Source organism: Aspergillus clavatus, genomic scaffold (assembly GCF_000002715.2).
Source record: "Aspergillus clavatus NRRL 1 1099423829791 genomic scaffold, whole genome shotgun sequence".
NCBI lineage: Eukaryota > Fungi > Ascomycota > Eurotiomycetes > Eurotiales > Aspergillaceae > Aspergillus > Aspergillus clavatus.
The window spans coordinates 865,698-892,313 of record NW_001517108.1 but is presented as its reverse complement, the minus strand read 5'-3'; the positions used below and the strand labels follow the sequence as shown (position 1 = coordinate 892,313).

General features: G+C 50.7%; 6 protein-coding genes across 6 annotated transcripts, besides 9 other annotated features; 1 reads left to right on the top strand and 5 right to left on the bottom strand.

Moving 5' to 3' along the window:
* Window positions 1–30: 30 nt before the first annotated feature.
* cyc8 (putative transcriptional corepressor Cyc8) lies at window positions 31–3,114 on the bottom strand (the record flags this gene model as incomplete). The annotated part of the gene is made up of 8 exons (XM_001275470.1): window positions 31–1,515; window positions 1,584–1,843; window positions 1,893–2,049; window positions 2,105–2,197; window positions 2,253–2,432; window positions 2,503–2,585; window positions 2,646–2,849; window positions 2,940–3,114. The coding sequence occupies 8 exons, from the start codon at window positions 3,112–3,114 to the stop codon at window positions 31–33; spliced, it is 2,637 nt and encodes an 878-aa protein (XP_001275471.1).
* Window positions 3,115–4,060: 946 nt separating this feature from the next.
* Window positions 4,061–4,100: a microsatellite.
* A 1,280-nt stretch (window positions 4,101–5,380) lies between these two features.
* Window positions 5,381–5,421: a microsatellite.
* Window positions 5,382–5,421: a microsatellite.
* A 2,116-nt stretch (window positions 5,422–7,537) lies between these two features.
* Window positions 7,538–7,574: a microsatellite.
* Window positions 7,540–7,571: a microsatellite.
* A 3,134-nt stretch (window positions 7,575–10,708) lies between the features above and the next one.
* Window positions 10,709–10,732: a microsatellite.
* Window positions 10,733–13,019: 2,287 nt separating this feature from the next.
* ACLA_070770 (uncharacterized protein) lies at window positions 13,020–14,137 on the top strand (the record flags this gene model as incomplete). The annotated part of the gene is made up of 2 exons (XM_001275469.1): window positions 13,020–13,550; window positions 13,634–14,137. The coding sequence occupies 2 exons, from the start codon at window positions 13,020–13,022 to the stop codon at window positions 14,135–14,137; spliced, it is 1,035 nt and encodes a 344-aa protein (XP_001275470.1).
* Window positions 14,138–15,099: 962 nt separating this feature from the next.
* Window positions 15,100–19,066, bottom strand: ACLA_070760 (90S preribosome component RRP12; the record flags this gene model as incomplete). The annotated part of the gene is made up of 3 exons (XM_001275468.1): window positions 15,100–16,956; window positions 17,010–18,920; window positions 19,004–19,066. 3 exons carry the CDS (start codon window positions 19,064–19,066, stop codon window positions 15,100–15,102), a joined length of 3,831 nt encoding a protein of 1,276 aa, XP_001275469.1.
* Window positions 19,067–19,872: 806 nt separating this feature from the next.
* ACLA_070750 (U6 snRNA-associated Sm-like protein LSm1) lies at window positions 19,873–20,616 on the bottom strand (the record flags this gene model as incomplete). The annotated part of the gene is made up of 4 exons (XM_001275467.1): window positions 19,873–20,046; window positions 20,110–20,225; window positions 20,303–20,371; window positions 20,442–20,616. 4 exons carry the CDS (start codon window positions 20,614–20,616, stop codon window positions 19,873–19,875), a joined length of 534 nt encoding a protein of 177 aa, XP_001275468.1.
* Window positions 20,617–21,719: 1,103 nt separating this feature from the next.
* On the bottom strand, window positions 21,720–22,598 carry ACLA_070740 (uncharacterized protein; the record flags this gene model as incomplete). Its single annotated transcript, XM_001275466.1, has 1 exon — window positions 21,720–22,598. The coding sequence occupies one exon, from the start codon at window positions 22,596–22,598 to the stop codon at window positions 21,720–21,722; it is 879 nt and encodes a 292-aa protein (XP_001275467.1).
* Window positions 22,599–23,313: 715 nt separating this feature from the next.
* Window positions 23,314–23,363: a microsatellite.
* Window positions 23,325–23,363: a microsatellite.
* Window positions 23,364–24,315: 952 nt separating this feature from the next.
* On the bottom strand, window positions 24,316–25,593 carry ACLA_070730 (C2H2-type zinc finger protein; the record flags this gene model as incomplete). The annotated part of the gene is made up of 1 exon (XM_001275465.1): window positions 24,316–25,593. One exon carries the CDS (start codon window positions 25,591–25,593, stop codon window positions 24,316–24,318), a length of 1,278 nt encoding a protein of 425 aa, XP_001275466.1.
* Window positions 25,594–26,245: 652 nt separating this feature from the next.
* Window positions 26,246–26,292: a microsatellite.
* Window positions 26,293–26,616: the final 324 nt, after the last annotated feature.

Sequence of the window (26,616 nt, the reverse complement as noted above, 5' to 3'; positions counted from 1 at the left end):
AGTCGTTGGTGGCAGGAGGTAGAACCTTTTTTAAGCTGTGGACTCTTGCTTCGATTGTGAGCTCTGGGAGCCACCGTTCAGCACTCCATTACTGCTGCTGCTGCCAGCGGTGGGACTTGCCTTGGCCGTGGTGCTGGCCCGCTTCTCATCATCCCCATCGTCGTCGTAATTTTCATCAACGTCCATCTTACGCGCAGCCGGTTCATGAGCTGGAACTTGCTCACTTCGGGGGGGCTCTTGTTTCACCTGCACCTGCACCTGAGGTGTAGGGGCACCTGGCGGAGGTCCATTGGTAGATGGAGCAGGACCCTCGTTCATCGGAGGAAGGCTGGAACCAGTCGCATTCTGGGGCATATGCTGGATGGATGGCAGAGTGGGGGGGTGGTGGGCCGCCTCCGAGGGATGATAGCTTTCATTCACACGGCGCTGATCTTCACGTCGCGCCTCGGAGGAACCCCGACGCTGGAGCTCATTCGGCGATGGCATGCGGTTGGGAGGGGTCACACGACGAGTCGCCTGATCGTCCAAGCGTGCACGGTTTTCCTCGCTAGCAACCTTCTTTGATGGGCCAGGTTCAGTCTCCCACTCCCGTGCACGCTTCATAGCTGACGCCGGGCGATCTTCACGCTCACGTGCAGCGGCTTCTGCAGCAGTGATCGCAGATGCTGGAGGAGGAGCACCCCCTGCGATGCCAGTGCTGCCAGGGACCTGGACAGATACGCTGGGGCCATGGTGATACTGCTGATGAGGATATGTGGAGCCGGGGGAGGATGGCCGCTCCTCCCGAATGGGTCTAATTTCCGTTGGCGGAGTGAATGGGCGAGGATACGGCGGCAGAGGTCCAGCAGAGGCGGGGGTGCCATTGGGTCCAGCTGGACCAGCCGGAGGTGGAACGGAAGCAGGGGCTGGCGGTAGCGGTCCCCGTGCAGCAGAACCAAATGGAGTAGTACCGCCAGGAGCACGGTCATGGGGTGGCGGTGGTGGATTAGGCAGTTGAGGTAGCGCATGTGTTGGTCCAAATGCGCTAGGTCCGGCAACAGTCTTAGGGGAGCGAGCTGCGGGTTGAGCACGAACACTTTCAGGGAATGCCCTTCCAGGCTCCTGGCGCGGGCTTGGTTGCTGAAGTGCCACAGGGCCCCGGACTGCATCACGATGATCATATCCATTTGCTGGCTGGGGTTGCGCCTGGCTCTGAGACTGGACTTCGTTGATACCGCGATTCCAATCAGCTATCTGCCTTGGGGGAGCCGGAGGCTGCGGGGGAGGACCTCCAGTTGGAGCTGGTGCACCCCATTGAGGAGCTGGAGGAGCTCCAACACCAGGAGCCTGGTACGCCTGAGGATGGACATCCTGTGGCTGAGGTGCGGGCGCCGGGGCGCCGTTCTGATTGGAGCCCGATAGCTGGCTCTGGAGCAGCTGCAGGCGTGCCTTGATGTGGACGTTGGTCGGGTCCAAATCGGCGGCGCGGCCATACGCGTCAAGAGCATCCGCGATTTGATTATTGCATGATTCATACTATCAAACAAACTAGTCAGTCCTGTATATTGCAGAGAATCCTCAAGCCGTCCATGCATATCACTTACCAAAGTCCCCAGATCGTACCACACTTCTGAAATGTACGGATTCAGGCGAATGGCACGTGAGTAAGCATCCAGTGCGTCACGATACTGGTTAATCTGGTAGTACAGGACACCAATCGAGCACCAGAAGGTCGGGTTGCGCCCGTCCCGATACACAGCCTGTTGGTAGGCTTCGTACGCCTTGGGATACTTGGCTTGCGACATGTAGCAACGTCCAAGCAGGTACCAACTCTGCGCGTCACTGTTGTCTAGATGGGGCGGTTCTCGTCAGTGTCGTTTCGTTTTCAGAAAGCAAAGATGAAGATAGCCTACCTGCACTGACTGATTTCTCAAGATATTCAATGGCCTTTTCTTGGCTTGCATAACTATTGCTCTGCTGGTGGTAAAGCCAGCCGAGTTGTTGCAGTACTTTAGCGTGATTAGGATCGCGATCCAAGACCCTTCTATAGGCCGTCTGAGCGGCATCAAACTGTGGCAATGTCAGCAGAGTCACCAAGTCGACCTGGTGACAAGTGACGACTTACATCTTTCTGCTGCTCATGAACATGGCCAATTTGGAACCAAATATCCTCCTCTGTAAGCGGCCGAGGTGGGTCGCTAACAATGTATTTGAAACACTAAGATGGAATGTTAACCAAAAGCCAATGCCCATCCGCGTAGATTTGAGCATACCTCTAAGCTCTGGTTAAACTTCTGTTGCTGTTTGTATATGATCCCCAGCCGGAAATAGATCTCGTTCGCCTTCTCAAAGTCGGGAGCCATTCGCATGACCTGAGAGAAGGCCTCTTCGGCGTGGTCGAGGGATCCGTATCGATCGTACAGGATACCGATTCCATACCAAAGTTTGGGTTCCTACAAAATAACTCAGAGTTAGTCTTCCAGATGGTCACAGAAAGAACAGAGATCAGGCTGAGGGACAAACCTTAGGATCACGCAGATGATATAGTGCCTGCTGGTACGAGGTATACGCTTCCTGCAGATTGTCCATCATCAGATGGCAATGACCTGGCGCGATCGTAAGTTGCTGTCATAACACCACATGCACAAATTACAAGGCATATTTACCTAGACTTCCCCAAGTTTCTCCGCTTGTTGGATCCAGCTTCAGGATATTTTGAAGATACTCAATCGCTTTCGGAAATTGTTCTTTGGTGCGAAGGATACAAGAAATGGCATTCATAGCAGGGATTGACCATTGATTGTGCCGGAGCGCTTGCTCGTAAGCATTCATGGCACCATCAAGATCGCCCATCAACTCGGTCAAGCTACCTATAAGGAGAGAAGGCGATTAGCAAACCGAAATTACGCGAAGAGGACGCGCCCTTCAGACGAGAAAGGGCAAGACGGAGATATTCGTACCAATTTGGAGCCAGACCTGTTCGTTAAGCGCGGCAATTTTCTGAGCAGTGGACAAAGGAGGTCCCTTTTGACCTTGAGCCTGCAGCGGAAGGTGGCCGTTGACTTGCGGATGGGCTGCGAGGTGGCCATGGTGGGGGGTCACGCCCCCAGTTGGCGATGGTTGGGCATGAGCCATATTGCAGAAGAATAACTCAATTCAATTCGCGACAAAATGAGATTTAAGGCACTGTTGTGACTTGATCGCCCATAGATTTCGCTAAACAATGATGCAATCCGTGCCCGTGTAACCGAAACGTTGCACAGCTGAGTCCTTACAGGATTGCAATTGCTCGTAAAGGGGAATGCGATTTCTCGTGACGACTCCCTTCAGATACACCTCGCTACAAAGCAACAAGGTCGGTATTTGAAGGGTGCCGTGAGCCGATGATGGTAGGTTCTCGACCAAAACAATCCGACCCGAGTCGAACAAGACCCAAGACTTCTCTTGTAGGAGAAGGTCAAGCTACAGCACACGACGCCCGCAAATAGTGCGAGGTTGCACTGAGAGCGGGTTGAGTTGAGATGCGGCTGAGCGGCGCCAATGAAGCAAAGCAGGAACGAACGCGACAGCAAAAACCAACACGATAATGAGAGGAGGATTCAGGTGCGAAAAACCAAACAAGGTAAATTGAATGAGAAGGGATGTGTAGACCAGAGTGGGGAAAATGATGATGCGCAGGCAACAAAAAGTCAAGAGACAAGCCGGAGGGGGAAAAGGAGGAAGAAAGGAAGAAGGGAGAGAGAAGGAAGAGAGGGAGAGAAAGAGGGAAAGGTCGAGGGGCTGGTGGTAAGAGAGCGAATTCCGCCAAGAGACGCTAGTGGTTGTGCAGCTCCTCAGCAGTCAGCGAAAGCGAAGGAAAGCACGGAAAAGAGCGAGATGGCGGTTGTCCGGCGCCAAGCCAAAGACAGGCAGCTTGAAGGCCAGGAACAGCCTAGCGTGGTGGGGACAATCTGGAGTCGTGTCCGCGGGTATTTACAGTTAATATTTTCCGTGCGCCGGAAGTTGAGACTCTGGTGGTGAAAACGGTGCATTGGCCCCAAACAGCTAAGTACCTAGTACCTGTCTACCTGCTGGATGTGTCTTTTTTTTTTTTTTTTTTTTCTCGTATTTTTCTTTTTTTTCCCCCCTCTCTGTACATCAAGGCGTCCAGGCACGACAACTGCGAGAATTAAACCAGGATAAATGCATTTTAAGCATCTTAACCAGGGTGACTGCTTTGTATATTGTTTTTTTTTCCATGGTGCTCTGCGTCAGAATTATCGGATCTAACCTCCACTATTTCAAAATTTGATTCTACTTCATCTTTGTTGTTGTAAAATTACATTGCTCTTCATGATTTTTTTTTAATCTCCTTTTTTTCCTATTCTCCAATGATTTATATATGCCCCCGCCGCCGTCTGTGTTGTGCGAAACCGTGGTGCTATCTCAGAGTCTGACATCTGTCTGTCAGACAGTCAGAGTCAGGGAGTAAGGTAGGGGAGGCTTAGTGCCGGGTTGGCAAGCGGGGCTCAGCCAGTAACACGCTAATAATAGGGCAGTTTCTGCGCTGGACTAGACCATATGTAAGGTAGTATTATTAATAAATGACCCAAGGTGGTGAGGTTCTGTAATATGAAACAGATATTCCCAGGACTAAGGGCAGAATTAGATTCAAAGCTCTGTAGTACTAACTTCATCTGTAATCACCAAACAGATAAGTCTCATTGGGAAGGGTTGCGATGGAAGAGAGATTCTTCCCAGAAAAATAGCATAATCTTGATGACTGTAAGCTCAAGGTTGAAAGTTGACTAGGCACGGAGTAACTATGGGGTACATCTGGAATTTTCTTTTCTGAATGTTGGTGGCTTGGTGCAGTGGACTGTGGACAAAGTTCCCTGGTAGTTAGTAGTACCTAGGTTCTAGGTACAAACCAGCCATTATTTGCCCGTAGCATGTCACTGTCACTGACTGACGAGGACGCAAGCGCCGGAGCCAGCAACGCACTGCCGTGATGGGGAAGGCCTAGCACGAACCTCCGGTTGTGACTCGCCGAGGGGCTGCAGGTGGGCCATGGAAGAAGGACCCACCGAGTCTTCCCCCGTGCCATGAGTTTTAGTCACCGCACTAATCATCAATTATTTAAATTGAGTTTTTCTTCTTTCTTTTTTATCCAAAAGCAATTTAGTGCATCATAGTTACGGAGCCGCCAATAATTTCTGGCTGGGGAACGATGGGACCCGAGACCCCATACAGGACCGGCGAATGGTCATAAGCTCAGTAGCACACTCCGTACTAAGCTCCCGGACAGACTAGTCAAGTACGTAGTCAGGCATGAGGCGCACTCTCCACTTTGACCACCTGCACAATGTTGGTTTTGCAGTGTGCCAGTGATGCAGCTGGCCCCCATCCCCCTCCAGAAAAGAATAATAATAATAATAATAATAATAATAATAATACTAATAACACCACAAATAAAATCAAATAAAACGAGGTACCAAAAACCAATAAAATGATAAATCCAGAAATCCCCTGTACATACGGACTAATAACGTACACAGTACGAGGTTAGATGGAGACCTCAGATTGGTATGCGCTATGCAGTACAATTACGGTTACGTGCTTGACGATTTGCATTCGATAGTGCATCAGGAGTTTAGAACCCTCGCGATCCAGTCCAATTGACTGTTACCCAGCCGTCTCCAATGGGTTTGCCCATTGTTAAACCGAGTCACTCAATAATCGGCGTCATTCCCGGTCCAACCGTCCAACTCTTTTTGGTTTTCATCTCCCAGACTTCCAACACACCGCAGCAGTACCACCCACCAGCAAAGGATGTCTGTGCCATTCAGATGTCAACACGATCTGCATGCATATTTCCGGCAGTGACTCTGTTAGTTGAGTAAGTTCATTGTTCAACTGTCTTGCTCTAGATAGTAGATTTCGGCGAGAGATAGTATGATAGATTTGTTCCAAGAAACGCTTGTCTTCAGGTTTGTTGATTTACTCGAAGGAAAGGACGTTCCTAAGTAGTACTCCGTAGTGTGTGGCTATTATTTTATTTCATTGCAGCAATTACACTTTCCAGCTCATCCGGAGACAGATATTTTCCCTCTTCTTCTCCTTTTGCCCCTTCCGTCATTTACTGGTAACAAGCTTGCTGCAGCTCCACAGCGACCGCTTGTTTGGGAGAAGTGAGAAACAAACAGCATAGATGCGGCTGCCAGTGCCACAAGTCCGAACTCCAGCCACCAAGCAGCCGAGCCACATGCTCCGGTACGAATAGACTAGTCCGGGGGAGCCTTCATCCTTTCCAGTATGTATTAATATTCTACTTTCTAGGGACTACACGATAATTTGTGTGTATACGGAGTATATACATATATATATAGCCTCAACTTCCTAAATACACGGACGACTGGCTCGCATCGACAAATTCCAGATGGTGGGGCCATTCCCGGCCGAAATTCTGATCAGTCGGCGGCACTTCTTGCGATCTTCGATTTCTTGATACATCCACTTTGGCTAACTCTGGCCCTAGATACTCCCTACTCCCTAGACTAATAAGAACTCCGCCAGACTCAGGGGTGTTCGTGCCAGCGCGCCCACAATAGACCGCCCTTTCTCTCTTAGTCTTGTCTGATTGTCTCATTTCCCTTTCTCATCTTTCAAAGTTAGCACTTAGCAGTCTAGCCCCCACATTCGAAATAGTATGGACTCGATAACAGAAGTAGCAAGAAAAAAGTTTCGTTGTCGCAGCAGGTGAACAGCAACCGACGAGCGGGGTGCATTGCTTGGCCTAAACACAGATCATGAAATTGGAATGTCTTCATTTCCTGCTCACATCCGAGAATCCCTTCAATATAGCGGAAGAACACAAGGCCGTGTTCCGTACTAGCAATCAATAAAAGCCACAACGAGCAAGGGATCGAGAAACAGCCACGATGATCCTTTTGTCAGGGAACTTGCTTATCCTAGTTAATGATGATCACCTGGAAGACTGACATCTGCGAGTGACTCCAGATTTCTGTGATCTGTATTCTGGAGATATGTACTGTGCGAATAGACACCCGGAGTGCGGAAGAACATCCGTAGCGATCCGTACCTTACTGCCACTACCATGTACTTTCTCAGAGAATGATAACTAATGACTCGATTCAGATTCCAGAGATCCCATAATTTCCATAATTCCATTAGACAGACGCTACTCGGTAAATAGATTAGGTTCTAGCGCTTTAGCTTAGTTTTATTTAGTGCATCCTCACTGCAGGGTGCATGGATGCTCTCTGTAGTCTGTAGTCTGTAGTCTATCCTGTATGTAGAGAGTCTGTACTTACGAAGCTGCATGCTCGATCGGATGGAAGTGGCCCATGGTGTAGATCGGCGTCAAAATCTCATCTCGCAACACAAGTAAGAATGTTTGTGCTATGATAGAAATGCAAATCTTAGATGTTTAGAGGTAACAAGTTACAAATGGACATCTAGTAATTATCGCAATCAGCTCACAGTTACGAAGTATATATCCCTGGCCCGAACTCATATTCTGGGCAGTTAACCCTTCAGGTAACAATCAACAAGGCGAAAAATAAAATATAAATAAAATATAAATATAAATAAAAACAGATAGAAAAGATTACTACTAGACAATCCAAGGGGGTCAAGGACAAGCAACAACAAGACCCAGTGTCAATATCATTATTTGGTTGCTCGACGCACTTACCTCCAAGCCATGGGTGACACAGCAACCATGCAAGATACACGATGCAGTCCACCAAGTACTACCACCGGACAAGACTAGCAAAGCACTAGCAAGGCACATTCCTTCCAGCCTGCAGCCACTGGGCTGACAAGGTGGAATATCATCCTGTAATTGATTGGGGAGAAGTTTTCAGGCCGCATCAGCCCGATGCTCGAACCCTCATATGCCGGCTGTCTGACGCTGGACTTTGGACCAGCATTCCCTCACTTGCGGATTTGGCCAACAACAAACCACAGCAGCTGCAAAACAGGGATCCCTGCTGATTGTTGGCTCTTCAGAGTGCAGATTCGGTATCGGAAGACTCGACTAACACCCAAGTTAAACTTAGTGTTTAAAACAGGTGTACTCTTCTAGTGCGTCACTGGACCGATGCAATCGCCAGGCTAAGGACTCTTCTCCACTGAGTTAATCATCTTCATGAAATGCAATATGGCACATGCCAAATTAAGAACTTATTCACAAAACACTTCACTAATAATAATTGGGCATCAACTAACTATCGTTTGTTCTAGTCGATTTCTTGCGGCAGAAGGACAGCAAAATCCTCATTTTGACAATGTGGCCTCTTCGGTCACACGTGGCTTTGATGTTTAGCGTGTCTTCTTATCACAGTACAGCCAATATCAGGGTTCTTCTGAGTATGGGACTCTTCATCTACTATATGAAATATAACCGGGGCTGAAAGAGAGAAATGGCTATGTCCAAGTGGATGCGCTATCTTGAATTGAGGAGCAAGCGGAATCACCACCTACCACTGGGTCGAAAATGCCATGGAAGCGTTGACTGACCTGGGAGCATGCGTGAAATGGTGTCAGCAAATACTCTACCATTGATATTCTGACCCAACATTGGACTGAGGGCGGATACATCTCCCATAACTGCAGGAAGGCCATAATTCCTCGAGCAGGTATTGCCATCGCCACTTCGTGAGATTTGATCCGAGCGGAGGTAAGTCATCATTCCGTATTGTTTGTATGAAGATCTGCACCAATGCATAGCCTGCTTGGGTTTGCCAGGTTTAAAAAGCCATTGCCTCTCACTACGAGAGATGCCGACTTGCATACACCACGTCCATTTCAGGATTCGAGGTTCTCTTCTCGATTCCGAGACAAGGCCGTACTATATAAAAGCATCCTCTATGTGAGAGAGTTCTTAATACCGCTCCGTGGTCAATGAGGACATACCAAGTTTGTCTTTCTTGAAAAACATTTCCTTCTCTGGAACAAGACCCACGAGCATCATGTCATGAACAGTTTAGGTGCATGGTCCCCGGATAAATGGCCGAAGTAAAGTCTTATATTGTAGATATTGTGTCTATTCGGCGAGGAGGCCCTGGATGCCCATGGATCATTACCTGATGCGGCCATAAGCCCATGAGCAGGGACTGGACATACTTCACTCGAGTTTACCAGCGTCCAAGCTCCCAGGATGAACATAAGAATATCAATCTCAAATTGGGGAGTGCAATAATAAACATCTGCGATGGTCAGTAACGCTTATTCATTCGAACGACAATGTTGCATCTTGCAACAGCGGAACAAGTTCTCAACGAGCATCTTCCCTTCCATCCTTGCCATGTCTCAGAATGAGTTTAGATGGAATGGTGGGTTTGCATAAAATAATCGAGACCGGAAAATCAACCACTTATAGTCTGATCATATCCATTAAATAGGGCTTAATCTTGACAGCTTTGCTTCAAGCTCGATGCCTGGATCTACTTTATCCACACGCGCACATCTAAATCGCATAGACGGAGAGAGACTTGACGACCCTCACTAGGGGTCAGAACCGAGCGATGCAACCAGCTTCAAACATGGAACAAACATCCAGGTCCAGATCGCATCACGCGAGACCAGCAGCAGATTCTCAATCGCTTCTTGTATATAGGGAGTAGTATATTGAATTATGTGTCCTTAACAATTATTCCTCAACTGCCAGTCAGTCGACGGAAGTGCATTAAATAGTAACTACCCCACGCAAAGGCCCCTGGATCTAACCAGATGGGTAAACGGAGAGTCTACCAGTCGATATTTAGATAGACCAGGATCTTGATCTATTGACGGCGTTTCGCTTAAATCCCCGCATTACTGGGTCGTTTAATCTAGTTACCGAGATGGTGAGACCGTTGGATTGACAGTCCAGTCATCAAACGAGGCTTTAATCAAGGTCGAGATTGTTTTATGAACTCGGTAGTGATTTTCAAGTTACAAGAGGTAGTAGTAGCAAACCATATGGAATTCTGATAGCGAGTTGAGCGGGCTGGTTCATGGTCGCTTCCACAGGGAATTATCCGGAGATCAAAAATCATCGGCAGAGAGGTGTGGCCTGAAGAGATCAGGTTGGAGATGATCAACAGTCATTATTGCCCCAAATGCTGTTTAACTGAGAAAAAAAATCGTGAATCTACTCCGTAGATGGTTACTGGTGTCGATGGGGTTTCGAGTCTGTGCAAACCTCCACTGATCGTGTGACGATCATTTGATAGAAAACAAGATTATCGCAGATGAACTCCTGGTGCGGTCTATGGTGTAGAACAATAACTGACATGAGCACATGTCATAGTTACTTGATAGAAACTGATATCTGCCCTGTGATACCATTACAGAGGACAATCGACACCGAGTGTTCTGAGCTCGCGCCCCGAGCACAGATAGCTGTTAAATGAAATTTGTACTTTGTTGTCCATATCTACGTGGCTGGGCGCACTCAAGAACCCAGAAATGTAGAATCACAGCCATAGGTGGCTAATGGCCATGTATCACGCGAATCCCACGCAGGCAACCAGCTCAGCCCTGGAATCTTGGAACCGGGAAGGCTCCCGGTTGTTATGTTTCCTGGACAGGGAGAATCAATCACTGGACCACTTCCCAGGCACACATTGCTAATTTGTCACAGCCAAGAAGAGTCTGGATCGGTGGTTTCGGAAACGGGCAACGAAGCGGCCAACAGATGCATTGCGCCCAGACAATGAGACGAGAGGAAAAATAAAAATTGTCTCTCTCTCTCTCTCTCTCTCTCCCATGCCACAACGCAATATATGCCACCGAGAGCCTAATCCTGGCCAGGATTATAAGCTCACCCTTGCTTGGACTGTAGGGACGAGGGACAAATGCAGTATGAGACTCGCGCTCCAGATATGCCATGTCCACTCCATGCACGCAAAGCCACCTGCCCATATGGTGCGGTATCCTGGAGGAACAGCCAAACGGAATAGAGGTGGCTCGGTCGGGCGTTTCAGCAACCCGGGGTGTTTCGCTCAATCCCGACCGTTTGCAGGGGGGGGGGGGGAGCAATGATGAGATTGCAACACCAAAACTCCCCCTCCCGAGAGCGTTTTCATCATTCCATTGCAAGTGGAATCGTCATATTGTTATAGCAATGGGGTAAATAAGCTAGGTAGCGACCTGGGGAGCTTCCTGGATGATCGACAAGATCACCTCCGCACAGAGACAGGGCAGAAGGGGGAAAAATCAGGCATCCGACCAAGAAAACATGATGTGGTTACCTAATATTATTTGAGACATGTTGCACCAAAATTCTGCTGGAGAGACACAGGCTAGATAGGCGATACAGCTGACAGGAGAGCTCGATACCTAAAGTCAATATACCGCTTGCCAATCTCTCGGCAGAGCTGGGCCAGACAGCCAGCGGCTCGGCACAAGGTTCTCTGGAGAGTGGAGGTAGAGAGAATTGAACTTCCTTCCCGAGGTCGGTTCTGCTCACATGGTTGATTGATGAGAGTAGGAAAGGAAAAGAGGGAGAAATTATTTAGTTGATAATTCCAAAGGGATCAACGTCGTTAAGTATGAAGATTTAGACCGAACCATTGACGAATCAACAGGACAATCCGGAGTATGTAAGAGACTAGGTACTTACTACGGAGTACAACTGCCTAGGTACCTAAGTCCTACCTACATAGTAGACTCCTACCTAAGGGTCGGATAGTACGGCGTAACAACGTAACCAGCCATGGGGTGGCCATACCATGATACCGTACGGGATCTGGGCCAGCCATGCTGCCAAGCCTGTGATGCCACCTCCGAACGCGGATCATGGTCATCATTTGTTGCTTTTCAGCCAATAGATTGCTGTTGAGCCCCACGCTTGATCTCCGCAGACCCTTGGCAGCTTGGCGGCCCATCTGGCCATCGTAAGTTGAATACCGTATTGTACCAGCTACCTACCTAAGGTCAGTCTCTTGTGGTGGCTTTCCCCCCCTTCTTCCTTTCCACTGGAAATGGAAAATCACCCACCCCCAAAATGTCACGTTTTCACTTCCCAGAATCCAGATCCAGCCCCAGCTCCAAGAGGAAGAGCTCATTCCGAATAGAGAAGGACAAAATTTCCACTTCTCGTTCTTTGTATGGAGTCTCTGCTCTCTACTCTCTTAGACTACAGAGGAGTTTCTACTAGTACCAAAACGACTAATAGTCTTGATGTTCCCAACTGACAACTGACAACTGACAATGTCTCGGATATTTCGATGGAGTATTGGTGATTAAGTACTTACTAAGTATTTCGCACTAGGGGAAAGGGAAACCAGCTCATCCTCTGATCTTGAACCCTTACAGGAACGCCATGGAAATAACCAAGGCCATTCGTCTCTCCAGTCAATCACCTCTCTCGTCTCCAATTTCATACTTCTTGGCTCTTATCTTCCCACCTCGATGACTCCTCGACTCCTGCGCCAAACATCCATCACGAAATTGGCTGACGGATAATGTGACGGTTCTTTGACATCGCCCATGCCAAGGGTCTCGGCAGCTGGGCGTCTTGGCGCAAAAAAGGCAGGCGAACGCAGCGATTCTCTCCGCTGCAGGACACTCTTTCCCCCCTCCCAAGACTGCCTTCTTCCTTCCTCTTTCTTGGGGGTTCCGCTCATGAAATCGCCCTTGTGTGTCTCCATGGCACCCTTATAAGGCTCTATTCTGCTCCTCCGCTACTGCCCTCTCATTCCTCACCTGTTCCATCCCTTTCCAGATAGTACTTGGTTTCTTCCTCCGGCCTGCCCCCCCCACTCGCTGGTACAATCGGTTATCCCTCCCCTCTGTCGTCAAGGAACCACTTCTTGTCTATCAAGTATATCAGAACCATCCCTCGAGCGCTTGACGCCATGTGGTGAACTTGTGCTGGTTTGCTTTTGTGTACTCCTGTACCACCTTAGTGCACCTTCCGCCGTATTCCTTCTGAGTCGAAGTGTCTCTCGTTGGCTTTCACCTGTCCTCCTCTCACCCACCGACTTTCTTCCTCACCTCCGTCGTCTTTTCTCCACCGCTGCGCTTCGCCTGTCATGAGACAGCCAGAGATGTCCCATTCCCCTGCTTATTACCAGGAGAATGGCCAGCTCGTAACAACATACCTCCATGATGGACAACAACCGATCACAATACCAGCGACACATCATCCGTCCGAATCGTCTTCTCTTCGTCACTCACAGCAACAGAAGAGCGCTGTCAGTGTAACCCCTTCGGATCTGAACTCCGTCGGTCACGTCGACTCGCACGATCTCCTCCGGCACGAGCAACAACCACAGAAAGGCGGCAACTACAACAGTCAGCTGCCCGTTGGCTTCGTCTATCCAATTTCTGAGCAGCTAGTGGTGGCCCCGGTGACGTTCGTCTCCTCTTCTTCCGTTGAGAACGCTCCCATATTGACTCGGACTTCCAATAGTAACGGGGTTGTGCGCAAAGAGGACCGTGTTCGTGGCAGCTGGACTGATCACTCATCGTATATGTCTGGCGATCCCTATCAACACAGTGCGCCCCGCATTCACAAGCGAGCCATCCCCGAGGATGATGCTCCTGCGAATGATAGCCAGGATGCACTGTCGCTATTGGTAAGTCCCTTCTCACCTCCTGTTCTTGAGGCCGTGCGCCAAATTTCAGCAGGTCGCTGACTGACGCACGATTCATCCTATAGTTCCGATTATCCCTTTTGGTCCCTATCTTCTCCCTGTGTACCTCCCTCTATACCCTCTTCGGCCTGTTCTTCGTCGTCCTCGTATCCCCCCTTCGCCTTTGCTCCTTCGTTCCCTACCTCCGATCGACATCGTTTCGCGCTCAACTCTGCGACCTTCTAGTACCTCAGCTGCATATCCATGAACGATTAGTCTACTTGCGAGGGTCAACAGGTTCTCATTCGTCTTCGACTCAATGGATATATGATGATCCAGAGGGCTCAACATCTGCGGAGGCGATGGAATGTTATTCTGTGGGTGGATTATTAATGGTCCTCCTGGTATCTTCCTTGCTATCCATCGCCTTCCTCCTTCTTGTTTGGACTGCTGCTTTCTTCTGGGTTTTCGCCATGATTCTTGGCAATCCCGATGGCACTGAACGCAAAGACGATGGTCGTGCGGCCGTTCTAGGCGTCGTTCGATGGTGGCAGCTATGGCTCGGCAAAGCGCGCAAATCCTTAAATTGATACATCGACATTATACCCCCCCTGTTCTTCTCTCTAATGATTACTAAGCGTCGGCCTCTGGGATATCGGGCTTTCCCCATCCTTGTTTCTCAATTTTTTTTCTCATCCTTTTGTTTCACGGTTTGGCATGATACCAATGTTCGGAATATGTGGCATGACTCGATCTGCCGATGTGCAGCTTCTCCTTCCTCTTCGTTTGCTTTTTCTTGATTTTTTTTGTGTCTTCTAAATTTGGAGGCCGGAGAACTCGTTGCATCAGGGCGCCGGGGAGTTTTGTTCTCTTCCCTCTTCTGTTGTACAAAAAAGTCTCTGATGCTGAGGTTTTTTGACCATCAAGCGATCTCATGTCATCAGAGACCTATCGCTGTCTTGTACTCCTATATTGTCGCAATCTGCGCAGAAATGATACCCGGGCTGGTCTCATGTTTATCTGAGCCATCTCATTTGCACCTCATCAATAAATGTCTTTCACATTTGATCTATTCTTCTTCAGGCCACAGATTTTCCCCTTGACTAGACTAGACGCTTCTTGATTACAAAGAATAATAAACGAATGCATCCTCGCATTTACAAAGCACCTAGGATAATTTCTTCCTTCGGCGTGACATCACATTCATCTATCAGAGAACTGTAACTGCGGAGGGCACGGGCATAAAAAAGGGTATATAAGATACCAGTCGGACCAGACAGATGAGCAGCGGAAGATGGGGAAACGGAATACAAGAAAGAAAGAAAAAAAGAAAAAACAAAAGGCAGAAATCGTACGCCGTTAAGGGGAGAAAAATAATGATAGAACATCAGCAGAAAACGAACGAACCATTGTTTTGTCTGTATGCAAGTATACCCCATATGTTCATGTTCAAAGTCCTCACACCCCCCGGTTTTTGGTTTTTATTTTTCTTTTTGATTGGTCATGGCCGTAACGTAACGCGAGGATGATAGGTAGACTCAGCTCTCGTCGATTACCGTCTGTTTCCCGCTCTGAATCCACCGCGTCCTCCACGGCCTCCACGTCCTCCGCGTCCTCCCTGCTGGGGGTTTCTTCGCTTCTGGATGCCGTTGTTGCCGCTGGGGCCGTGGGACTTGGGCACGCCGAGTCCGCGACGGGCGGAGTGCGGGCCCTTGGAAGCAGAGGCAGCAGCGGGGGCCTCGCCGTCGTCGTTATCGTCGAGGTCCATGCCGTCGCCATTCCGGCTTCCCTTCTTCTTCTGGGCCTGGGACATCTTGAGACGGCCCTTTTGGCCACGGCGGATAGCGTCAGGCCCGCTGACGGCGGCGAGGTAGGCGTTGATGCCGCTCTCGCCGGTGCCGGCGGCCGCGTCCCCGCCGGACATGTCGACATCGTCGTTCTTGTCGTCATTGCCGAGGAGGAGACGGCCGTCAGGTCCGAACTTGGCGGCGCGCTGTTTGCGGGAGCCCGGGCCGGTGTTGAGGAAGCGGACGCTGGGCTTGGTGGTGGAGATGTTGGCCAGGGCGTCGGGGGCCAGGAGATCGAGCGGGTTGTCCTCCGGCGAGAGCTCGCGGATGTACTGCTCACTCTGCTTGGATTTGCGGCCGCCCTTGCGACCGCGGGTGTGTGTGCCGCCTTGCTCGTCGACCTCGATCTCGCTGGCGTCGTCGTCCGAGTCGGAAAGGTCCGAGTCGTAGACTGCCTTGTCGAAGGCGTTGCTGTACGAGGCCTTGCCGGGCTTGTCGGCCGCCTCGTCCTCCTCCGAGTCCTCATCGCCGGCGTTCGCGCCTTCCTTCTTCTTGCGCTTGCTGCGTTCACGCTGCTTGCGGATGTTGACTACCAGCTTGCGGTCGGCCTCGCCGACTAAGCCCTCCACGAGAGGTGCACCGAAGCGACGAATCAGGCGGTCTAGAATACCCTTGACCTTGGCGCGGAGACGGCCCTTGTGCTCCTTGTTCCAGACCATGAGGTTGGGGACCAGAGTGTTCAGGCGGGGGCGTAAGATATCATCGGGGAGGACGACTACGACGACCTTTACAAAGCCGAGGACGGAGCGGACAATCTCCCGGTTGTTGCTGGTGAGGAAGAGCTCCACGGTCTGTACTAGGTCGACGCGCACAGCAGGCTCAATCTCAGTGTGGAAGTCGAAGAAGAGGCGAGAGAGCGCTGTAACGGACGCAGCGACCATGTGCGGCGAGCTACCGGCCAGGCCAGCAGAGACCATGGTGAAAAACTCCTCGATGGTCGCCGGGGCGTCCGGCGCATCGTCGGGCATGTGTGGCACCAGAGAGTTACGGATCTTGGTGCCAGGAGGATTCCGTTCGGAATCCGTCGTTCTCTTAGCAAGGTGAATGAGAAGGTCGAAGGAGGCAGTCCGAGCTTTCTCGTTACTCTCCTTGCAGCCCAGAACGACCTCGGAGAGGATGGACGGGATGAAGTGCAGGTCGGATGTTGGGAGATAGGTGATGAGCTCGTAGATCGCCATGCTACGATCCCGACGGGCAGAGGCGGGTGTCTTGTCGGCTGTAGCGAGGATGAGGGCCTGAAGCTCCGCGCTGCGCTCGAGCAGAGCGGTGCGACCGGTTTCCGTGCTGGCCAGACGGGGGATCAGCTTGTAGGCCTTCTTGATCAATTGCTGGTCAGCCGTCTGGCCGTTCAGGATGGCCGCAGCGATAGCGAATAGGCTTTGGAAACTGGTGCGAGGCAGGTAGATCGACATAGCAATGACCAGATCAATGAGTGTGTGAGAAGTAGGGGGCATCTTGTCTCCCGAACCGGTCTGCTGATTGCCTTGCTTGGCTGCTTCCTGCTCCGAAACCACCGATGACTCGAGCATAGAGGTAACTCGGGTGAAGGTCTCATTGAGCTCCTGCGATAAAAGTTAGATGGCGGTGAGCGCAGAGAAGGAGAAAGGTAACAAACCTTTTCGGGTGTGATGCTCAGATAAGCATTGATACATTGCAGGATATACCCTCTGTAGTGTGGGAGTGTCTGGCTGTACACGTTGAACAGCACAGCCAGGAGATTGCTTGCAAAACCAGCCAGATGATCGATGTTCTTCTTCGCCGCAGCCTTGGTGATTCTTCTCTGGAGAATCAGATCGTCTTCCTCTGACTCGATGGAGAGAATGGCCTGGTTTGATTCGACCAGGGTCTGTAGGGCGTTGCAAATGTCGACTCGCAGCTCGGTTTGCTTGTAGAGAACGTTCGACAGGAGCTCTGCAAAGCTCTGATCGAAGGCCTCAACGAGGTCCAGCGGAAGTTCGCAGTAGCCAGGAAGGATAGCCCAGGTCTGCTGCACGAGTGTCTCAAAGATCTTCATCTCAACGCTCTTCTCCGCAGACCCGTAATCCACCACCTTCTGATAAAGGGCTTCGCTAAGAGGAACAAGCTCTGATCGGAAATGAGCGAGATTGGTATTAGAGACGCTGTCTCTGAGGATTGGCAGGAACCAAACGCGGCCAGGCTGACCATTCCTTTGCTCGATGATGTTCAGAGGAAGAATTTCCAACACGGCGGCGGGGCCCATGGCTTCAACGGCGCTGCCGAGGACCTCGTCGGCCTGCTTCTTTCCATGGAAAGACTCGTTACTGCGAAGATCTCCGACCGTCTTGACGATGCTATCGAGGAATGGGCTCGACCGCCACTTGAAGCTCTCGAACATAGCGGAGCAGACTTTGAACACTTCGGCCCAGGCTGCTTGGTATTTCACAGAGAGAAGGTCCGTCGCGGCTTTGGCAAGCTTCTCAAGGGTCTTCTCATCGTAAACCGACGGGTCGATAATGACACTCTTGGGGACACAGTTGGCTAAGAACGAGATCAAGCATTCTGACGCGGAAACTCGGATGTTGCTCGAAGGAGACGCAAGGTAACCGGAAATCATGTTGAACAGGGCCGGAAGCTTCTCGAAAGTATCCTCCGGGTTGATCTGGGCGGACACATCATATCCCCGCGACAAGACCGCGATCCATGGCGGGAGCAGCTGCGAGTCGTTCTGAGCGGGTTTGAGCTCGGAGATGGCCTCCAAAAGACGGGGCAGCTTCGACGACGAAAAATCGTCTGCCATGCTCGAGAAAATAACCTCAAAGACCTCGAAAGCACCCATCGTAATATATTCGTTGCTGGACCGGGATGCATTCATCAACAGCTCACAGAGCGGCTCGATCTTCTTGCTCGGCCATCCTCCAGATGCGATCGCCAGCGTCTTCACCAGCTGCAGAGAGTGAATAACCAAAGGATCGCTGCTCTCCCGACTCTGCGAATCATGACGGCCCCGCTTGCTCTTTGCTGCGACGGCAATACTGTCACCGAGTGTGCGCATGCCGGTCTCCGCGCACATATCTGCCGCGGGGTGATCGAGCGACGGGCTGGGAGGCGGGTTCTTGAGGACCTTGATGAGAGCATCCTGTGCCCTCTTCCGGACCTTGGGTCGGTGATCCACAGCCAGACTCAACAATCCCGCGATCGCCCGTCGCGGGCCGACCTGGGTGTGAGGGAGGTTCCACGAGGCCGCATCCTGGGCGATAAGCAGCGATTCGAGGCAGCCGATTGAGGGTCTAAGGAGCGGGGCTTCGACTTCCGGCAGGGACAGAGCGGGCGCGAGGCTGGTGAGGATGTGAGAGAATTTCGAGCGGAGGATGGGCGCTGGGACGTAAGAGGTTGTGAGATCGAGGAGATAGACGACAGAAGTTGCAAGGTCTTTGTTGACAATGCCTTGCGTGGCCGACACAGACTGCGTCAACAGCGCCAGAAGGGCTGCGAAATAAGCTGTCGGGGAAAAGTCTGCCTTTTGATCACGTAGAGTATCCTCCACGGCAGAAAGCACCACAGCGGTCTTCACACATTGACAGATTCATCTGTTAGCAAGCTTCGTTCTCGGGGGCGGGAAATGTACGGTGAGCGGAGGGATGTACATACATGGTGTTGATTCTGCAGCTTTGGAGACTTGATCTTCTCGAGCTTCTCCGCCAGGGTCGCCATGATAGAAGGACCGACCTATGGGCAGTTGGGAAACTCGTTCAGAAAGGCGTACAGGAATCAATACTTTTGAGAAGTTTGAGACTTGAAGAGAGAGAAAGAGAAGAGTGGTGGATGCGGAGATTTTTTTTTCTACGATTTTAGTGGTCCGAACAAAATTTTGGGCCAGAGAAGGTACTGCGATTCTTGGCGGGTTTATCGATAACACCGATGGACCAGAGCTGTGATGTGAATTTAGAGAGCACGATAGAGATATTTATTCACGGAAATATCTGCGAGTGGATCAAGCATTCAAAGGTCGGTCTTATATATCTCTCCGAGTCTCGCTATGATGGTATCTAAGAGCAGAGCCCAATCCTTGCCAATGAACTCCACGCCCCCCCCCCCCCCGTAGCTCAGAATGTGCGAAAAAAAAAAAATATAAAAGCTAGAGGAAAACAAGTCGTTTCGAAACATGTAGATCGTCAGACATCGCCTTGTGCCCTGCAAATCCATTGGAAATATGCATATCTCATCCGCTGTCCCTCGTCCTGGCCGAAATCGTTGCCATCAAGTCTGGAGACATCTGAGCTCTATTCAATACGGAGCGGACCATCACCCTCGCATGGCTTTCATTCGAAAGCTGGCGTCGCATGGTCCAAGGGTCAACAAGTGACAGTCTGGCTCCTGCAACAATCCTGGGGCATACCTCGCACAAGTCGAGTGCCCTCTGCTTCTTGCGAAACAGATGATATGGCTCTGTTCCTGACGTCGTACAGGCCGACGCACAAACAGGCAGTGTTGAACATAAGCGATCCGGCGTCGACGGGTTAAAACAGGATCTCTCCGCTGTGTTCGGGTTCGAACCCAAGACCCTGGAGCTTGTTGTGGCTTTTCTTGTCCATTCTTTTCCGCGCCGCGTCTTCCTTCTTCTTCAATTCGAATACCTCCGGGAAGGGGGCTTTCTGGACATGAGCAGGGACATCGTCTTCCTTGTCGAGATCCTATAATGCGGCAGTCAGTGTCCGAGGGCAAGTGAGCAACACAGGAACAGCGATTCGACATACAATTTCTCCCAGTAGCAAGACATTCTCTCCCCGAACAAGGAAGATACCCCGGGGAATCTCAGCATAGAGGCCTCCAGCGTAGATTCGTTCAATGGTATCCTGGAGGACAAGGTTTGCTACCAACATATTCACCCCATTAGCCCGGTCTGTAAACAACTCCACGTCTATTAGCACCTCTGGAGCAGGTCCATACCAAATTGATCCCAGCTTCTCAACACTCCGATGAGTTTCCGCCCGTCGCGGAGTACCAGAACAAGTTTCTCTGCGTTCACCGCGGGTTAGTCCGACCCGAGCAACAGCCCCGTTCCTCAGAGTCACCACTTAAAACTTACTATCTGTGAGATCCAGCAATTGAGCAGCCGTCGTGAACATCTGCGGGGGTAATTGCGGGGGACCGTGTGTCATGGGCGCCGAGGGTCCCAGCATCTTATTCTGCTGGGGAAATGGCTGCGGCGTGTGTCCTCGCTGGGCGCCGGCGGGAGTATCGTTAAGCGAGAGTCTCTCCATGATTCTTTACTGAGCAGAGAAGGAGTCTGAGTAGTATGGCTGGAGGGGTCGCGTCGTTCGTTTGATTGCAACGAGGTGAGCTGCTCGGTGCAGTTTCGGATAAGAAGGGGGATCAGATCAGGAGTATGCGCAGCAATCTTATCATACTGCAAAGAGAGGGTAATAGAGAATAGCGAGGAAATACAGTCCAGTCGTTAGTACTTGACGTCAAACTGGCTTTCTTCAGCGATAAGTCGGAGATCGCAAGATGTGGTGAAGGAAGTGGGCGAGGTGTTTGTCTTGTTTGGTTGGGATATCAGGTTACAACTATGAACATCACCACTTTGGTCTATTTCTGTGCTCTTACGAATTTGGATCTACGATGAAACCTCCTGGTATCAGCGGAACGCTTGGGATACTCTTTGCAGCTCGAGTACTAAATCGTATCCCACTGTGCTTATTGTGGGATGGCACCTCACCCAACAAAAGTACGGCCTGCTACTAGATGTATATTTCTCATGGCAGTGGAAGGATCCGATACATCCAACTCGCATGAACAATTGCCAAGGTCCAACAACCATCCCATGCAAATGATCGATACCTTCGGTTTAGAATCACCTTGATTGACACGAAGCTGAAGTATAGGCCGACTAAGTACCTTGCAGGTTCTGTTGATGCATCACCAGGTTACACATGATACATCACAATGAGATGTATCTCCTTCCGACGCTCACCGAATCTTTCTCGACATATATGAGTATTAGGGATAAGACATCTTACAAAGCTGTCACCTTATGATATGACAAATCCAGATGCATTCTGAACGATTGGAAAAACTTGCTAATGAACATTTTAAGAAGACACGGGAGAAGCGAGGACAAAAGAACCGCTTGGCTTCAGAATTCCGAAAATAAATCATGGTCACATCTAACATTCAGCCAGTGAGGGGCAATCTCCCCCCATCACACTCAATCGAAGGAGAATTCCGGCGAATCAAATGCACCAGCAAAGAGTGGTTGTCAAAGCTCTCATGAACATCAGACGTGGGGTGACTGAGAAAAGCGACTTCAGCCTTCTTCTTCCTCGACCAAGGGGTTGAAAAGGCCAACGGCCGATGCCACAAATTATGCCACACCTACCCCTCGGTGTTGCCCCCGCATCCTCTGTTCCCTGCGCCGACTATACGGAGCGCAGTACGGCTCATCCGAAGAGCCGATATTCGCTCTAACCGTCTCCTGCGAGCGGTGATACGCGGGACTCGACGGCGGTGGCGGTAACTGCATCACCTTGAACTGGTCAACACTGATAATCCGCAGTCGATACAAGTACTGCATCAGTTCGAAGTCGGGCCTGCTGCCGGCCAGCGTCTGGCCCTGCTGGTAATGCGCCGCATCCACGTGGTCGAGCATGAGATCCCATGCCCGGCGCTGCGGGGTATTGTCGAATCTCTCGCCTGGGCATAGCGGGCACCGGGCTGTAGCAGGTGGTTCGTGAGTCCGGAAGTGGCTGTACACATGCGTCCTCCAGTGTTCGGTGTCGTCGAAGGTCTCGTGGCAGTCGAGGACGGGGAAGAGGCATCGATAGAGCCGCTGGGTGGGGCGAGAGGGGCGGGAGGGGGCGATCAGGATCCCGTTCCCATCGTCCTGTAGGATCTCGGGGACGACGACTGCCGAGGCCAGTCCGGTGTCAAGGGATGAGCTGGCTAGTGATGCGGATGCCGAGGCAGCGTCGCTCGATAGCGACGGGACTGCGTGCAGCGGGGCCATGGGTTGTTCTTCTGTCCTTGTTGCGTCGGGGAGGATGCGCGGGGGCTCGAGGTTATCCGGGAACAAGTCCCGACGACGAGAAGTCACACCGGGGACGTCGGGGGCCGGGCACTTCGAGTCAACACAACTCGACGGACGGTTCGAGCGGTCCTGCTCCCACAGACTTAGCCGGCGGTTTCCGATGAAGAGAAGTGAAGAGACATCTATATAGGCCCGTGACTGCGACCGCACATTCATCACCCGGGCCCCCTTCGCAGCGCAGATCACATCGGGAGGCCTACAAGAAATGGGCAGAGAACATCCATTACCTTTGATACCTGAGACACGACAGGGGCGTGTGAGAGTCCACGCGAGAGAGCTGGCGCAGGCGTGCCCTGCCCCATTCCAGGGCTCGCTGGTAGGGTAAGCGTGCAGAAAATACCCAGTTACGGAAGATTATAAGCGACACCTCGCACTGTTTGAATCCAAGACACAGTCAACATCAACTCGTCATTCAAAGGGGTACGTCTTTTCTTTTTCTTTTTCTTTTCTTTTAAATTTCAGATCATCAAGATCTTGGTGGGGTAATCACCGGCCATAATCGATTTCGGGATAGTATCAATAGTCATGATAGCGCGGGGGGAGATGTTGCAACTGGAGAAAAAGAAGAGTGAAGTTCAAAGAAGGTTGAGACGAAGAAGATTCTGATAATTACGGACCACTCTCCTTCCTTTTCTTTTCTTTGCCAATTAATCTAAACAATTAGCAGGGAATCCGGACCTAAACAATCCTGTCTACGAGAGAAAAGAGCCTAGCAAGGCCTGCTCGTTTTCGGGGCTTAACACTGGAGCCACGTCCTCCGGTTGGGCTGGCGGGTTTAGTTCGAGTGTGATTTGCAGCAGTTGGACCAGAATCACATCAGCTACGAACTAATTTCACAGAGACGATGGATTTCTGACGGGAAATTGGGTCCTTTTTTGTCCTTTTTTTTTGTTTTTTTGTTTTTTTTTTTTTTTTTTTTTTGGGTTGGCAAAGGTGCTGAATAATTATTTATTGTTGATGCTCCGCCCAAACACATACCTCGAGGATTCGTTCACAACCAGAGGGCAGACTGGGGGTTTTTTTTTATAAGGGTGCGGGTGCAGGGCCTCAACCAGTCCATCAGATCTTATGGAAGAGAAGTATATATAGATGGAAGCTCGAAACAAACCAATCTACTTTGGCAGAGATACGGAGTATAGTAGTGAGAAAGACGTTCGCAGGCTAGTGCGTATGTATACATGATGGCATAACAATATGCTGGGTGACATAAGAGCCATAAGGTGGTGCTTATAACTGTCACATGCATATGCTAGAGAATCACATGATAATTGATAGGGCAAAGAGAAGGACCTTTGGTAATAATCGCGGCTACCAGGCGTGCAGAATACATGAAGAGCCAAGCGTGTGGCGTTGCTACGAGGGCCATTGGAACTAGATTGCGTCTGGGGGTAACCCATTCGATTACTACCTAGGTCTATCTCAAAGGAAGAGAATGAAAAGTAGGAGTTTGACATGACATGATTTGGATTATTTAGAAGACCGCAGTCTCGGAGAGGAGAACATAGTGAAATAGCGGCTGAGAAGCCAGTTCCAGTTGAACTATGATTGACAGAGGAAAACAAGGGGGAGTCAAGAATTGAAGTTTTGAAAAAAAAAAAAAAGAATTGAAAGAGCCATAAAATGTCCCGTCCGTCTATAAAGCAATGACGCCCTGCAGGAAATTCAAGAGAAGGAGAATGGAAAAAGAAGGGAAACAATGGGGGGGAAAATGATAGAAGAGAAACACCGTCCATCCGACACCTATGATGCCCGTAAAACCAGCTGGCAAATGCACAAGTCTATTCGTTTCGTGGTGCGCATGAAATTTGGAATGATCAAAAAGCCGCTTTTTTTGTTTTGTACACATGAAAGATATCATGTAGTTCCAGACTGGCTAGAAACGTTCCGCCAGATCACCACCAGCAACCGAGTTGCTGGTCGATGATGACACGGATACGAAACCAGTGGGATTTAACATGTCCTGGACAGCCACTTTCGGTACCTGCGGAACAGGGAGCTTGCGCTGTGTGCCGTCCGGTTTTGACATGATGTCACTGATGCTGGGACCATGGTGAGGTTGAGTAGGACTGTAGTAGTTGGGCCCCTCAGGCTGCGGTTCCATTGGAGCCAGAGCGGGAGTGTGATGGAGCGACAAGTGACGGATCGACGGCAACTGCAGCTCACTGGTGCCGAGCGGCCTTAACCGCGGAGAATGAGCGGGGGTTGCCAGTGGGGTGTGATCAGGAGTAGGGGAAAGAGAGTCGTGGGAGAAGGTGGGCGAGGAAGGAGCTGTGGAGTTTGGAGAGTTGGGCCTCGAGCGCTTGACGCGGTGCGAGTAGACATCCTCCTCATCATGCGAGTGGGAGCGCGTCATGTTCTGCGAGATCGCGTAGGCAGAGAGCGAAGGAAGGCGGCTGCTATTGTGAAGACGCGAGCTGAACAGGGGCAGACCTCGTGGGCCATTGTGGAACCCGAAATGCTCGTCGCGCTCGACCTGAGAAGCTGCGGTGGCAAGCAGGTTGATATCCATACCCGAAGACGCACGCTCATTGTTGCGTGCATAAGGTCCCAGATTCGAACGCATGTGTCCCGCGTAGTTGGTGAAGGAATGAGGCGGAGAGATGTCAGGAGAGCCCACCTGCGAGACAGGCGCGGAGCGGGTGATTGGTTTGCTGGGAGGAGGCATCATTGACCCTGTGTTGTTGACCAAGACGTTGTCCTGATTAGCCGCAGCGGCGGCCGCGGCGGCCAGGTGCTGGGCCTTGTTGTTGCGCCTCGAGTTGGGGTTATTGTGGATTCTCGAGTGGCGAGTCAGCTCATCGGAACGGCTAAAACGCTTTGTGCAGCCGGGGAACTGGCATGCATGGGGCTTCTCCCCAGTATGTGTGCGAATATGTCTGGTCTGGTGCTCCAGGCGGTGGAAGGCGCGATCACATAGAGGACATTTGTAAGGACGAGGAAGATCCTGCCGGGGCTCCTCATTCGCCGGACGAGTGCCCTTCATCAAGGGAGGCAACAGGCTGACAGAGGACGCCATCGTTGAGTTCGACTGAGCACTTGAGGGGGCTGACGAGGCTGGCGACTTGTTTACTGGTGTGGAGGGGGCTGACTCGGTTGGGTTCTGAGGGTTCAGTAAATCTGAGAAACCCACAGAAGAGGCTGAAGGTGGCATGTGAAATTCCGACGACGAGCGTGCTAGAGACAGCGGAAGGTGGGAGGGAATTCGGTGTTAATATATTAACACGTTCCAAAGGGATGGATAAAGCCGAGGCCGAGTTGTGTTGATCGCGACAGGGGTAGGTTGATCCGGGAAGTCGATCCCAGCCGATGACGCCCCAGAGTTGACCTTGGCAAAGGAAGGTAACTTCGGAATACCGCGAGGAGAATCACAAGCCTTGCGAGACTGGGAATGATGGAGGTTGTTCACACGGGTTCCAATCCAGCGACTTGCTACAAGCTCGACTGAGGCCTAATTATAGGGATATGGGGATGCAGCGATGGGTGGGAAGTGTTGTAATAGCGAACCCAGATTCGGAAGGATAGCCGGGATAGTCTGATGATAGTTGGGGGGGGATCCAGTGGTGTCAAGTTGAAGAGACGATAGTCGAAAGAGAGGAGGGGAAGAAAAACCTGGAGAAGTTGATCTGGGGGACAGGACGAGTATAAGAAGGGAACAGAAGAAGATAATAAGGAATGGAGGGGAAGAGGAAAGAAAATGGAGAATCGGCGGAGGGGAGAAAGGGAAGAAGATCAAGAGAGGGAGAGTATAGAAAATGGAGGGGGTTTATCGGAATCGGAGAACAAGAGGGAGAGGGAAGAGAGGGAAAAAAAAAAAAAAAAGACAAAAAAAGACAAAAAAAAGAATAAAAAATTCGGTGGTACTTTTTGGTATTGTGTGGGGTGCAAAAATCGGGGAGGCAAAAAAAAAAAAATAATACTAATAGTTAAGAAATAAATTTGGAACGAGAAAAAAGAAAAAAAAAAGAACGTGTTCAAATCAGAGCGAAAACCGCCTTTCTTTTTGGTTTTTTTTTTTTTTTTTCTTCCTCTAGGTAAGTACAGTACGGAGTACATACTTGGGTGTCCTGTGGGGGAGAGTCGCCTTTCCTCTCTTGTTCTTGTCGGGGCTCCCTCTCATCCTTCGTCTTACAGAGTACCTATAGAGTTGCAAGTAACAAACCTTCGAGACCTGAAA